This window comes from Arvicanthis niloticus, chromosome 30 (assembly GCF_011762505.2).
Source record: "Arvicanthis niloticus isolate mArvNil1 chromosome 30, mArvNil1.pat.X, whole genome shotgun sequence".
Lineage (NCBI taxonomy): Eukaryota > Metazoa > Chordata > Mammalia > Rodentia > Muridae > Arvicanthis > Arvicanthis niloticus.
Window position 1 is genome coordinate 2615986 of NC_133438.1, and position 11242 is coordinate 2627227.

The 11242-nt window shown below is 37.1% G+C and overlaps 1 protein-coding gene across 1 annotated transcript; it reads right to left on the reverse strand.

Annotated features, from left to right (window-relative positions):
- Positions 1 to 6960: 6960 nt before the first annotated feature.
- Positions 6961 to 10370, reverse strand: LOC143440561 (vomeronasal type-1 receptor 4-like). Its single transcript, XM_076927390.1, has 2 exons — positions 10170 to 10370; positions 6961 to 7860 (listed from the first exon to the last, which is right to left on the reverse strand). The coding sequence occupies exons 1-2, from the start codon at positions 10368 to 10370 to the stop codon at positions 6961 to 6963; spliced, it is 1101 nt and encodes a 366-aa protein (XP_076783505.1).
- Between the last annotated feature and the right edge of the window lie 872 nt (positions 10371 to 11242).

The following is an 11242-nucleotide window of genomic DNA, read 5'->3' on the forward strand; positions in this document are numbered from 1 at the left end:
CATGGTCTTCCTTACTCGGGAAGATGAGAGTATCCTTACGAAGCCATCATCCTTTGCTTTTATGGACATATATTCTTGCAGAGGACTGTAGTTTTAGATGTGTTTTAATCACTGAGTTCTTTAGCCTAATCATATGTTCCACTGATGCAACTTGTAGACAAAATTTTACTTAAATGACACTGATAATAACTTGACTTAAAGTTAAATGTTTCTACTCTGAAGTTTTTTCATGATTTCCAGTATTTCATGATTTCCAGTATTTCATGATTTCCAGCATTTAAAGCTTAAGCTCTCTGGGAACAAAGGATGACTAGGGCAGGCCTCAGGCAAGAGTGCTCACACCACTAAATCCCAGTTGTATTTTCAATACCAACTGTCACTCAAGCATTCAACTCTAAGTAGCTGGAATCTAATTATTGCTTCTGAGACTGGATATAAGTATCAGAGACTTTGATTCTTTTGATGCTGCTAGAAAAATAGTGTAGTACTAGGTAGCCCATGAAGTTTTCCATAAAGCTCATATTTTCTCCAATGGTATTTGTAGTGTAAATATTCTTTGTTAGGATGACTCTTCTTCAGAGATACAGTTGCCTATTAGTTGCCCATGATCTCTTAAACAACCCTTATCTATGATGCTGTACATAATCTAAGTAGACTACCTGACTCACTAAACTAGTAAAGTTTTTTTAGTGCACTATTTCTTTTGTTTTTTCATCACTGTCTTTATGGCAGGACCTTATATTCTCTCACATCACAGCAAGAAAGTTCTTTCATACTAGCACATAAAGAGATACAAAATAGGATCTAAGTTGAATATGCATGATAGGGTGCATTTTCAAGCTGAAAATATGAATGAAATGGAAGTTACCATATCTGTTAAACTGGGTCTCTCCGGAAATAGTTTTGATGCCTTCCTTGCCATTTTGTATCAGGTGCATATATTGTTATAGGCACACTTCTGTTGTCCCTACTTAATAATAAGAACTGGACCAGAGACCATTCAGTTTCAGACAGTGTTTCTTTTGAGGATACATAAAAGTTTGTCATCCTCTCTGATGAAATGTTGAGTGACACACATTATGAGTAAATGGGCTTACCCTGTAAGTAAAGAAAATTTTCAAAAATGTTTTAACACCAGATACACTGTGCACAATCAGGGTACGGACGGCATTGTAAACAGTATCTGTGTATAATGGGAGAAGCAATTTAGGCTTAGCTGTCTGCTCATTTGGAACTTGACATCATAGGCAATAATTTCAGTAAGAAGGTTATCTGAAATATACCACTAAGTTAGAATTTAATTAGATTTTTCAATGTTACATTGTACTTTTACACAGAAGGATGCTTTACTGTGATAATTTTATATATGTATATAAAATATTTTGAAAAGAGTCATACACTTTCTCCTCTTTTTGCCATTATTTTAAATGTCTACCTTCCCTACTAATCCTCCCTATATGTAATTCTTTGAATTAATTAACTAATTTATTAATTTTTGGATCCAATCAGATTAGTTGAAATTAATTAATGAAGAATATCTAGGGGGTTATTTACATGAATATTGGTAATCTCCTAGTAGCTATAACACTGAAGAAATCATCCCGTTTTCTTTCCTTCAGAAATAGTTAATTCCAGAAGTCCTATAAAGGCTTACATAAGAGAAAGGCTTACAAAAAACTCTTTTCTTACCATGATAAAGGATTAGGGACCAACTCTTTGTATCTGGGTATATATTTGTGTACAGTTGATGGGGATTAATGGTTGTTATCAGCTGTACAACTCAGTTGATCACCATCTAATCTTTTGAGACAGAGCCTCTCACTGCAAGTAGCATTGACTAATTTTTTTCTAAATAAGATACTACTGTTTCTGTATTCCAAACACTGGAATTTCATGTCCATATCATCACACCCAAATTCTACATGGGTTTGAAAATCAAGACTCACATCTTCATGGTTATGTGGCAAGCTATTCACTAATGAAAACATGTTTATAACACAATGGGCCAGTCATCCTCAGGTCTTATGCAAGTGATTACAGCTACTAAGAGTTCAAGGGTGAAATGACAATGCCACTACTAAAAAACAATGTCTCAGCTCTTATTTTCTGTCTTTTCCAGTTTCTTCTTCCATGATTGTTGCACAGCTACTGAGGGGATGGTATTTCACTTTAATAATAATGAAGGAACTAACAGTGTTGACATCTACCAGAAATAGTATGAAGGAAAAAATGTACCGCTAGTCTTTGCTAATTAGGCTCTCCTAGGAGCCAAAATCTTGAAACACATTGAGAGAATCAGACAGATAAGAGGAAGGAAAATATATGTCATAGATAATTCCTCTTAAGTATGAACTCTAACATCTGACAAAAGGGAAATTTATGACAATGAGAAACAGTGATATCACTCCTCACCCTTGCTTGGGATAAACACTACAGCATGGAGACAATCCATGTGAAATAAGTCACTGAAAGGCTGAACAATATAAGAAATTTTTATTAGAGACATTAATGATTATTAGTGGTAAGACATTCATAAATGTTAGACAATGGGAAGGAAACATTAAAGAAAATGTATTCCTGGCAAAAGTGGGCATGAAAGAGTTAACATTTGATGAGCAGTTCAATGAGTTACATAGAACTTTGTTCACTGTAGAAAAAAAAAAAAGATGTTAATTCAACTGGAACCTTAGTGCAGTGTATGGGTACTTCAGTGGCTTTTCAGATTCACACAATAGGCCATGATATTTATGAGATAATATTGCCCCCATAAAAGTGTCTATGGATTGGCATTATAAAGGGCTAAGGAAACATGTATCAGGCAGTGCTTCCTACAGGAAAATGAGAACAATCCAAATAAGAGCTTGTCACCTTTGAAAGGTTTAAAAGCAGGAGCAACTATCAATCAAAAGTCTTGAAGCAACAACTGAGGAAATAGTACAGGTGATAAAAAGGATGTTTACCACAGGACAAAGCACTTTGTCATTCAGAATATAGTATATATATTTCTCTCTGTCAAAAGAGTATTCTGGGTTTAGAGATGAGTCTTTTAGTTCAGTGCCCTTTTAGTATCCAATTGTCTGTCACTGGAAGAAGCAGGAAAATATTCACTTCTATGCAAGAGCCTGCCTTAAATAGCAAGGCAACTATTGTAGAAGATAACTATATACTAAAAACCCTTTTTGGTACTATGTAAAGATTAAGAGGGAGACACAGCCTTGCTTTGTAATGATGTAATAGCAAAATTATACATGCATGTATGTATGTATATGTGTATGTATAAATGTATGAATATGTGTGTCTATTTGTATGTATGTATATATGTTTATATATATATATTTGTATGTTTATGTCTATATGTGTATGTGTATATGTATATATATGCATGTACATATTTATGTACACATAAACGTACACATATATTTATATACATATATAATGAGAGGGAGAGAATTAGAGAGAGAGAGAGAAAGAGAGAGAGAGAAGGCTGTGTGTACCACAACATCAAGTAGCAGGATGGGTAATGGATGAAGACTACAGATTATGAAGAGGTTAAGAAGGCATAGCCTAACGTCCATGCCACTGTACAGAATGTAGCTCAGCTGATGAGAAACTTACAGGCTGTAGCATGAGACAGAGAGAAACCTGAAAATTATAAGAAATTTCCTTAACAGCATATGCCTATACTTATAAAGTATTCAAGGTGATTAAATTTGAAAGGCATCCAAGATTATGGAAAAAAGAACAGCCAAGGGCAGAGCTTTTAAGTGAAATTTTTGGTATTGTTTACATTGAGCAAAGAGACCCTACAGAGCTTTTAAATGAAATTTTTGGAATTGTTTACATTGAGCAAAGAGACCCTACAGATTCTACAAAAGTAAATCTTGCACAGATATGGGTGTACATAGCAGATCAAGATGCCAAGACATGTTTCTATAAACACTGAACCCTGTGGTTGAAAGACTAAGGAATCTTATTGGACATATTAACTTTCTTGTTATCTGGCTTTTATATAGGTAGAATTGTAGCCAAGATTTCTCTTTAAACTGTGTGCAATATTAATAATTCCAGATGAGTGGTGCACCCAGCAGTGTAGACATCATCTATCTGTACTATGAACTATATCCAATTGGATTTGAGACATTCCCAAACAAGCAGGATATTCATTTGTTCTACTGTTGATGGATATGATCTGTGCAATTGTATTTTATAGTCATGCAGTACTGCTGTGGAGTAACTTTTTGAGGGGAGATAATTTTCCAGTGGGTAGTGATTTTTCTAGATGTTCATACTTGTTCAAAGTTAACATTTATGATTAAAGTGAGTGTATAGTGTTTAGTTAAAATAGTAATTTTATTCTCCTGGTAATTATATTTATTTACTACCTCTTTAAAACTACCTTTATTTATGGCTGAAATGTTTCTCAGCTACCCAAAAAGTTATAAAAATAAATTCATAGCAATTCTCTCAAAATTGAACAATCAGCATGGATGTAACAGTCACTTTTCTGGATAATCCCATATAGGCCAAATTTTGTCAATGAAGAAGTATTGTCGTTGAAATGATTATCTGTTTTCCCTGTTGTGCCAATTTGTATCATGTCTGATATAAGAAACCTTCCTTCCAAAGAGCCTGAAATTCTATATTTATACATGTTGCATATATATTCTATTATAAACTTTATATTTGGAAGGGTATGATTTGGAAATCAAACATTGTGGGATCAGTTATTGAGAAAACTTTCTCCTCTTGCCTAGGAATTGATTTTTATTTCCACCACATACAATGTGGCTCATAGGCATCCATGATTTAAATTCAGTGTGATATTCCACCATATTCTGAATTCTATTGTAGAGTGAAAAATTATAAAGGCCATTTTATGAAATATGTGTAGATTTTTCCGCCTTACAGAACTCGGAACTGAAAATAAGATTTCAGGCCTTCACATTCCAGGTAAAGGACACTTGCTGGATTACATTCCCCAAGCCTCGCCCAAGGCAGGAAGGCATTCCTGACTACAGATAAAGATGCTACCACCTAGGTGGGACCATAGCCCTATAGCCGGAAAAAGTAAAGATAGTAATCTGAAATGGCAGAATAGGACACAATAGCATGGTGAAAACCACATTTTTAAGAAGAATGAGTGTGCAGAGTGATCTCACATGACTCTAGATCATTTGGGCTAGATTCTCTGAAATGTTCCACTGTTCTTGGTTACCCCTCCCTTGGTCTTCCCAGTGCTATGTTCAAAATTTGTAAAACAACCAATCATGTGTAAGCGCGTGAAAATGCCTTCCTTTCCCCACCCCATGCTATAAAAGACCCTTTATCCCACCACATGGGGCCAAAAACCCTGCTCTTGGAGCTAAAGAGCATGTCGTTTTTGACCGCCGGCTCCTCCCCTAATAAACCTCTGCTGATTGCATCCAGGTATGGTTTCTTGTGATTTTTGGGTGGTCACGATTCCGGAGGCTTGAGGAAGGGTCTCCCGAGTATGGGGGTCTTCACTATCACAGGACAAATGTGCATGGTACACATACATACACAAAAACAAAACACTCAGATACAAATAATGAATATTTGTGATTAACAATATCTTTTAGTTGTGTTTTAGTAATTTCCCCACCATTTCTAACCCTGTATATCAGAATGTTCATATAAATATGAAAAAAAAAGACATCCCAAATCCCACATTAAAATTTCCCAATGTTGGTAAATAACTATCAGTACATGAGAAATACAAACTAAATTCTGTGTGGTATTCAACACTAGTAAACTATAAGTGTGCCCCATTGTCATCAATCTCTTGGACATTCACTACAACTGTTTATTTCCTCAGAGTTATTTTGGCACCACAATCTTCACTCAGGTTAACAGTCTAGATTGAAGCCAGTGTTGATTAATGTTTGTCCATTCAAGAGATAAATGAGTGAAAATTAGACCCATCTAAATCCTCATAATCCTTACCAGCTCTATATGCCCCAATTTGATTTATCTTGTTCTAAAATGTTCTAAATTGAAACAATTGAAATTAACTGTATTCAGGAGTATAGAGAGATATTACATCTACATTGTGGAACTGATGTGAACATTATATACTGAATAGTATGTGCAGTATATGTTTTAAAGGACTGACTACACAAGAATAAAAATGGCCCTTTGTAGTTGCTCAGAGGCCGTGGACAAACTGGGTTTACCTGAAAAGTGGTTGTAAATGAAAAAGAGGTGGGAGTGGGGGTGGGGTGGGAGTGGGGGACAAAATAAGAATGAAGCCAAGACAGGGTTCTGATCAAGGCTACAAGTTCAGCACTACATTTATATAGGGAAAGCCCACAGAACCTATCCTTTGTCTCAGCTGGATTATGTTGCAAAGCAAGGTCAGCAGGCAGTCTATTCTTCTAAATTCCTGTGGGAACTTGCATGTGCAACCAAGGCAGACGACTCTGTGCCCTACCCCCAACCTTGAGCAGGCCTGAAAGACCTTGTTTACTACAATAGACCAGATAATAGGTTGTAGGTGGAGGTAGCCACCTTGGCTGCACCTACAACTTGCTACAGGAACTTAGAAGAAAAGACTGCCTGCAGAGCTTGCCTTGAAACATCTCTGGCTGTGACAAAGGATGGGTTCCCTTCCCCATCTCCGGGTTTTGTGGGGCTTTCTCTTTAAATTAGAAGAGCTGAATATTAAACTTACAGTCTTGATCAGAAAACTTTGTCTTGGCTTCATGCTTTTCTTGCCTCTCTGTCCTCTCCTTTTTCATTTCCCACCCCCCTTTCAGGTGAACCCAGTTGCTCCATGACCACAGGCAGCTACATGACTCCACCAAGGCAAGTGCAACCTAGGCAGATGACTCCATCAAAGTTGATAAGGTCCATTGTGGCAAGTGCACAAGGTCTGCTCAGCCTACTGAAAGCTGAGAAAGGCCTGTTGAAGGTTGGGAAGGCCACAACGCTTGATATATTCTAAGTAATGCAGAGCTTAAAAACCCTAGTATAGTTTCTGGTGAGCAGAAAGGGGCAGAGTACTGGGAAGCATGCACTCATGGCCACATTGACATTGATCAGCCATGTATCTGTTTCACCCTGGAAAGAAAAATACATCATTAAGATGAAGGAAGTCCCATAAAGAACTACAAAACTGCTCACAAGGATAATAATACTTTGTGTGGCTTTGATCTCATGAAATGACTTAGTAGCCAAGGATCTGTGAATATACTGGACCCTCTGCTCATGCTTGAATAAGAACAACACCATGGAGCCACTTGTCCATATCATGAGTCCCAAACACATGACATCACTGGAGGCCAATATGATTATATATACTGTATAAATATGTTTGGAAGACTTTACTGATAAACAGTACACCAATTGTCTAAACTCAGTAAGATTTCCCTTATTTCTCATGTCAGTTATGGTCATGATCATGAAGATATGTACAAGTAGACACAGGGACCAGCACAGGACCAAGGAAGGACCTATGATTTTTGGTATCCTGGCCTTGAGGTGTGCAGACTTTGAATTGCTGGGGCTTATAGTGATAGCCTGAAAGACACTCAACAGACACGTGGAACCAAGAGAAAATCCCCTGCAAACTCTATGCAAATAAAAGACAAGTTTACATGTAATGTCATCTAGATAACATGTGTGACCAAAAGCAGTCATTGTCTGAGGGATTCCTTTGCAAAGTACAACCATCATGTTGGCCCAGGTCAGGTGTTTGACAATTCGGTCTGTGGGCTTTGTCTTTATCCCATTGAAGTCAGCAATGATAAAAGAGCAAAGCAGGGCTGAGTTCCCCACCATTCCCAGCACAGTCTGGGACAGGAAAAAGATCCCCATGATCATGTCTCTGGATGCCAGTCTCTCAAATTATGACGAATGTCAATCAGTATTATATCATGGCACTTCACAATGGACATAGACTTATATCTTCAATGCATATAAAATTTGTGCTGATAAACACTCCAAGAAAATATTTTGTATCAGACTTTATATACATTCAGATGGAGAAATAAAGTACTTCTATAAGTTTCTTTAGTTTTCTATCATGTGTATGTGTTTGTGTCTTTATGTGGGAATATTAACTTCGGTGCATGTGTCTTTGTACCCAGACCTGTTACAATTAGGGGTGAGCTGTCAGATGTGTGGGATGAAGTCTAAAATCCTGTTCTCTGTAAGAGCAGCTTGCTCTCTTAACCCAGAGAGCCTTCTGTAGAGCCCTCAAGATGTGTTTTTTACGAAAAACATTTCTATGGCTCAATCTACTTCCAATTGTTTCCACAGACCTTTGTCACAACATTGGAGGTAAAGTAAAGACAAACTTACAAAATTCTTGCTAGGTGTCATCAATTTTCACATGGCTCTACAAATGATGTATGATTTCTAGCTCACAGATGTTCTATGTGAGGAATTAAAACGGTGAAAGAAAGTGTTATTATGATTTTTAGGCTCCCTACATATTTCCCATATTCCATTCCTGTCAATGAGAGATGTACTGCAATCAACTCAACCTTTAAAAGAAAATAATATTCACCAGCTTATATGAAACAACATTGATTTTTCTCTTTGGTAGTCTTCATATGAATTTTAAAATAAATGTTATTGTAGAGTGAAAAATTATAAAGGCCATTTTATGAAATATGTAGACTTTTTCTTTGCCCTTAGACCTAGGCAGAAGTGCAGATTCCAGAACGAGGAACTGAATGTAAGATTTTCACCACCCCAGGACACATTCCAGGTGAAGGACACTCTGCCCCTGAATCAAGCCTCAAACAATAGGCCCACCTATGGGTGGGAGAGGCCCAAAGCAGGAGGACACATTCCTGACTACAGATAAAGATGCTGCCACCTAGGTGGGGCTATAGCCAGAAGATAGTTAATCTGAAATAGTTGGTAATAACAGGATAGGACACAATGACATGATAAAAACCACATTTTTGAGAAGAATGCAGGGTGATTTCCACATGACACTAACCATTCAGGGTGGGTTTCTCTGGAATGTTTCACTATTCTTATGTTATGTATCCTTGGCAACCCCTCACCCCCTCCCCACTCCCCTGGTTTGTGGTTTTTCCCTTTAAAACCCTACATGGACTGGATGTAGAGGTCGAACCCCACTCCTGCACGAGTGCGTGGTGAGACCACTGGCTGCCAGGTTTCTCCCCTAATAAACCTCTGCTGATTGCATCCAGGTATGGTTTCTTGTGATCTTTGGGTGGTTGTGATTTCCTGAGACTTGGGGAAGGGTCTCCGGAGTTTGGAACTCTTCATTATTTACTTTGGAATTCTGAGTATATTTTTCATACTCCATTTTGTTTTTGACTTATGCTATTATTTTCCAAGATACGTTATTGGCATATATCATATATAAAATATCAAAATGCTAATGCTAGTCAAATAAAAACACATAAATTTCATGTGAATATGAACTTATTACTTTAAAATATTCACTCAATACTGGGATGACACGCATGAGAATTTCATCCTTTTATTGAATTAAGAGATTAACACAAAGTATACAGTTACTATTCTATCATGGTTCTCTAAACATATGTCAAATGAAATTTTATATGTATCTATGTGCACAGTAGAAAGTATTTTCTTGAGATAGAGAGCACAAGTGATATATAAATACCTTGGTCCAAAGAAAAAGATGTTGATCAAAGGTATTTCTGCAAGGTAGAAACTACAGCAGCACAGACATGAAAACTCAGTCCTGACCAAGTGATGTTGAAAAAGGCAAGCCAAAGAAACCTCCTTAGAAGCAATTGAGATTTGACTCCCAAGTGTCTAATTTTTCTCAAACCTCAATGCTCATAAATGAACAGGAAGATATTACTGTTGCTCTTTGTTTCTACAGAAGAAAAATAGCCTCCTGTCCCTGTACCACTTAGCACCAGTGTTTCCAAAAGAAAACTACAAATCTCTGAGGTGACCCAGTGGCAGCCTGAGGTAAACAAGGGTGAGATGCTCAGAACTCAGATGATCATAACCTCTTATAGCATTCAGAAGATGCTGCATAGTATCCCAGAGAGAGAGAGAGAGAGAGAGAGAGAGAGAGAGAGAGAGAGAGAGAGAGAGAGAGAAGCACAGAGCGCAGAGAGCTTAATTCAAATGGCTGGCTGCAAACTGTCCTGTCTTCTACAGGCCTGAGGGAAGGCATTAAGACTCACCATGGAAAGTATGTCTGTGATGGCAGATGCTGAATGGGACATTATTGGTCTGTGAGGCAGACAACTTATTTCCCTGTACTCACCCACATGAGATGACATGATGATATACTGAGAACTCATCTCCTCTGAGGTCAAGATGATTTCACAAGAGGTATCAATGACTTTGCCCAATGAGGGAGTTGACATCACCCTTTTCCCCATCACAAACTTTAAGAAACTTTCAATTTGTGTTTGAATTACACAGGCACAGGCTGAAAAGTTGGTCTACACAGTCTGCTATCCTGGGGTGTTAGGACACAAAGGTAATTAAAGGAGCTGGAGCAGAGGGATCAATTCTCAGGAAGAGTAAGAGATGGTGAAAATGGGAGCTCTGGGTGATTTTGAATACTCTTGGAGCCAGTGATTCCAAATGTGACTGAATATACAAACAGAAAATAACCAGAGCACATGTACATACATGCTCTGCAAGAAAACATTTTCATTTTGTTCTGTTGTGTTGCTGGTTTTTTTTATCCAAAGAGCAAAACCCTCTTATGTAGTACTCTCTTATAAGTATAGAACATAGATTATGTAGAACATAATTAATGGCACTTTCCTAATTTTTGTCAAAGTATAATAGTATTCCAACTTAAAAACATAGAAAATTAAATATGCAATATTAAAAAAAAAACTTCCACATAATCTGACTTGTGTTAACTAACATATCTTCTACTTAAATTGATAGCTTAAATCACATATACCACACCTGTGCCTTATTGTCATCCTGAGAATCTAAAACTTCCTCTTCCATCTCTGAGAGTCTGTCCACATGGAGACAAAGGTAACATCATGTCAATAACAAGTTCTGAGGAAGTAATGTCAGCTTGTTCTCATTTTAATGACATTTTCCTTGTACATCTCTCTACCTTTTAGTTTCTTGGATAAGGATTTGTCAGTTTTACTGATGTTACCAAAGATTCTACTCTCTATCTCACTGATTCTTTGCACTGGATTTCGTTATTTTTCTTTCTATTTTATTTATTTCAGCCTTGACTTTCCTGTTTACACCTCTTCTTTATGATTATTTTTGTTTT